Source organism: Periophthalmus magnuspinnatus, chromosome 22 (assembly GCF_009829125.3).
Source record: "Periophthalmus magnuspinnatus isolate fPerMag1 chromosome 22, fPerMag1.2.pri, whole genome shotgun sequence".
NCBI lineage: Eukaryota > Metazoa > Chordata > Actinopteri > Gobiiformes > Gobiidae > Periophthalmus > Periophthalmus magnuspinnatus.
In genome coordinates this window covers 16,025,760-16,027,849 of record NC_047147.1, presented here as the reverse complement: position 1 = coordinate 16,027,849, position 2,090 = coordinate 16,025,760, and the positions used below count along the sequence as shown (strand labels likewise).

The window sequence follows — 2,090 nt, the reverse complement described above, 5'->3', positions numbered from 1 at the left end:
ATCTCTGGCCATCATCTCGCGTGCACAGTTCCTCACCAGGCTTATTGAAAAGGAGGAGCCCATTAGGCGTGTGATAGATCGGAGGCTGCGGTGGAGGTGCTGTTGTCGGGCGGGAGATGAGATAAGAACCAGGGGAGAGGGAAGTGTCTACCTCACCAGACCTGAATACCAATGAGAGTTTGTTCCCACACAACACCACAGAACGAATCAATACCAAAACAAAAAATGGTGAAATGACTCTGTCTAAGTCCCAAGAGTGTGGCTGAGGATTGTAAAATGCTGGGATACACACTTTCTGCTGTAGACATCATTGCACAATGAAGGAATACATTTGCTCAACTAAAAGGCCAATCTATTTCCAGCAGAAGCAGAGCCAGAGGGCGATGCCATGCTGTGACCTGTACGTGTGAGAGCGGAGCAGACGCCTCTGGCTTGATCACCGTGAGGGATAAAGAGCGGGATGGAGTTGGACAACAGCTCTTTGGACTACTTCCTGCTTAACTCCTCTGAGGTCCCAGGGGCCAGCTCTGTGCAGCCCTGGAGCGAGGCCACTCTGCTAGGCTTTCAGATCTCTCTGTCTGCCCTGCTTGCACTCGTCACCCTAGCCACGGTGCTCTCCAATGCCTTTGTCATTGCCACTATTTTTCTGACCAGGAAACTCCACACCCCTGCCAACTTTCTAATAGGCTCCCTGGCCGTGACAGACTTACTGGTGTCTATTCTGGTTATGCCCATTAGCATCGTCTACACTGTGAGTAAGACCTGGTCCTTTGGGCAGATAGTGTGTGACATCTGGCTGTCATCTGATATCACTTTCTGCACGGCATCCATCTTACATTTGTGCGTGATTGCCTTGGACCGATACTGGGCCATCACAGACGCTCTGGAGTACTCCAAGCGTCGCACTATGCGACGAGCTGCTGTCATGGTCGGGGTGGTGTGGGTTATCTCCATATCTATTTCAATGCCTCCTCTTTTCTGGAGACAAGCCAAGGCTCACGAAGAGCTGACAGAATGCATGGTGAACACGGATCAGATCTCTTACACTCTATACTCCACCTTTGGAGCCTTCTATGTGCCCACAGTGCTCCTGATTATTCTGTATGGAAGGATCTATGTGGCTGCGCGCTCACGCATCTTTAAGACGCCTACAGCAAGTGGGAAGCGCTTCACCACGGCACAGCTCATCGAGACCTCTGCGGGCTCGTCTCTGTGCTCTCTGAACTCCGAGGCCCAGCTACACTCCACCGGAGGAGGCAGCTCTCCTCTCTTCGTCAACAGTGTCAAAGTGAAACTGGCCGACAGCGTGGTGGAGAGGAAGCGCCTGTGTGCAGCTCGAGAGCGTAAAGCCACCAAGACCCTGGGCATCATCCTAGGAGCCTTCATTGTGTGCTGGCTGCCCTTCTTTGTGGGCACGCTGGTCATGGCCATCTGTAAGGACTGCTGGTTTGACCCCGTGCTGTTTGATGTCTTTACTTGGCTAGGCTACCTCAACTCCCTCATTAACCCTGTCATTTACACAGTCTTCAACGATGAGTTCAAGCAGGCTTTCCAAAAACTTGTCAAACTCAGAAGATTCTGAAGGACAGAGACATTATGGTGTGACTGCATAAACATGCAAAAGTACAGCTGAAACCACAAGTTTACATACACTATATACAAAGACATATACTCTTTTTCACACTGTCTGACATGAAATCAGACTAAACTTTTCCTGTTTTAGGTCGAGTACCAAAATTATTTCCATTTGCTAAATGCCAGAATAATAAAAGAAGGGTTCTTAGACAATTTTTCATTACTTTCTTCAAAGTCAGAAGTTTATATACATTTCATTAGTATTTGGTAACATTGTCAACTGTATGACTTGGGTCAAATGTTTTGGATATCCTTCCACAAACTTCTCACAATAGTTGGTAGGAATTTTGGACCGTTCTTCTCTTGACAGAACTGATGTAACTGAGCCAAGTTTGTAGGCCCCCTTGCTCACACATGCCTTTTCAGGTCTGCCCATACATTTTCAATAGGATTGAGATCAGTGCTTTGTGATGGCCACTCTGCAACAAACATTGACTTTGTTATTCTTAATGTAA

The 2,090-nt window shown here is 47.9% G+C and overlaps 1 protein-coding gene across 1 annotated transcript; it reads left to right on the top strand.

Annotated features, from left to right (window-relative positions):
- Positions 1-460: 460 nt before the first annotated feature.
- htr1d (5-hydroxytryptamine (serotonin) receptor 1D, G protein-coupled) lies at positions 461-1,600 on the top strand. Its single transcript, XM_033988453.2, has one exon. It carries the CDS (start codon positions 461-463, stop codon positions 1,580-1,582), a length of 1,122 nt encoding a protein of 373 aa, XP_033844344.1. The 3' UTR covers positions 1,583-1,600.
- The last annotated feature ends 490 nt before the right edge of the window (positions 1,601-2,090 follow it).

What these genes read in the sequence shown, in the direction of transcription:
- htr1d (XM_033988453.2), top strand. Translation starts at nt 461, where the DNA reads ATGGAGTTGGACAACAGCTCTTTGGACTACTTCCTGCTTAACTCCTCT.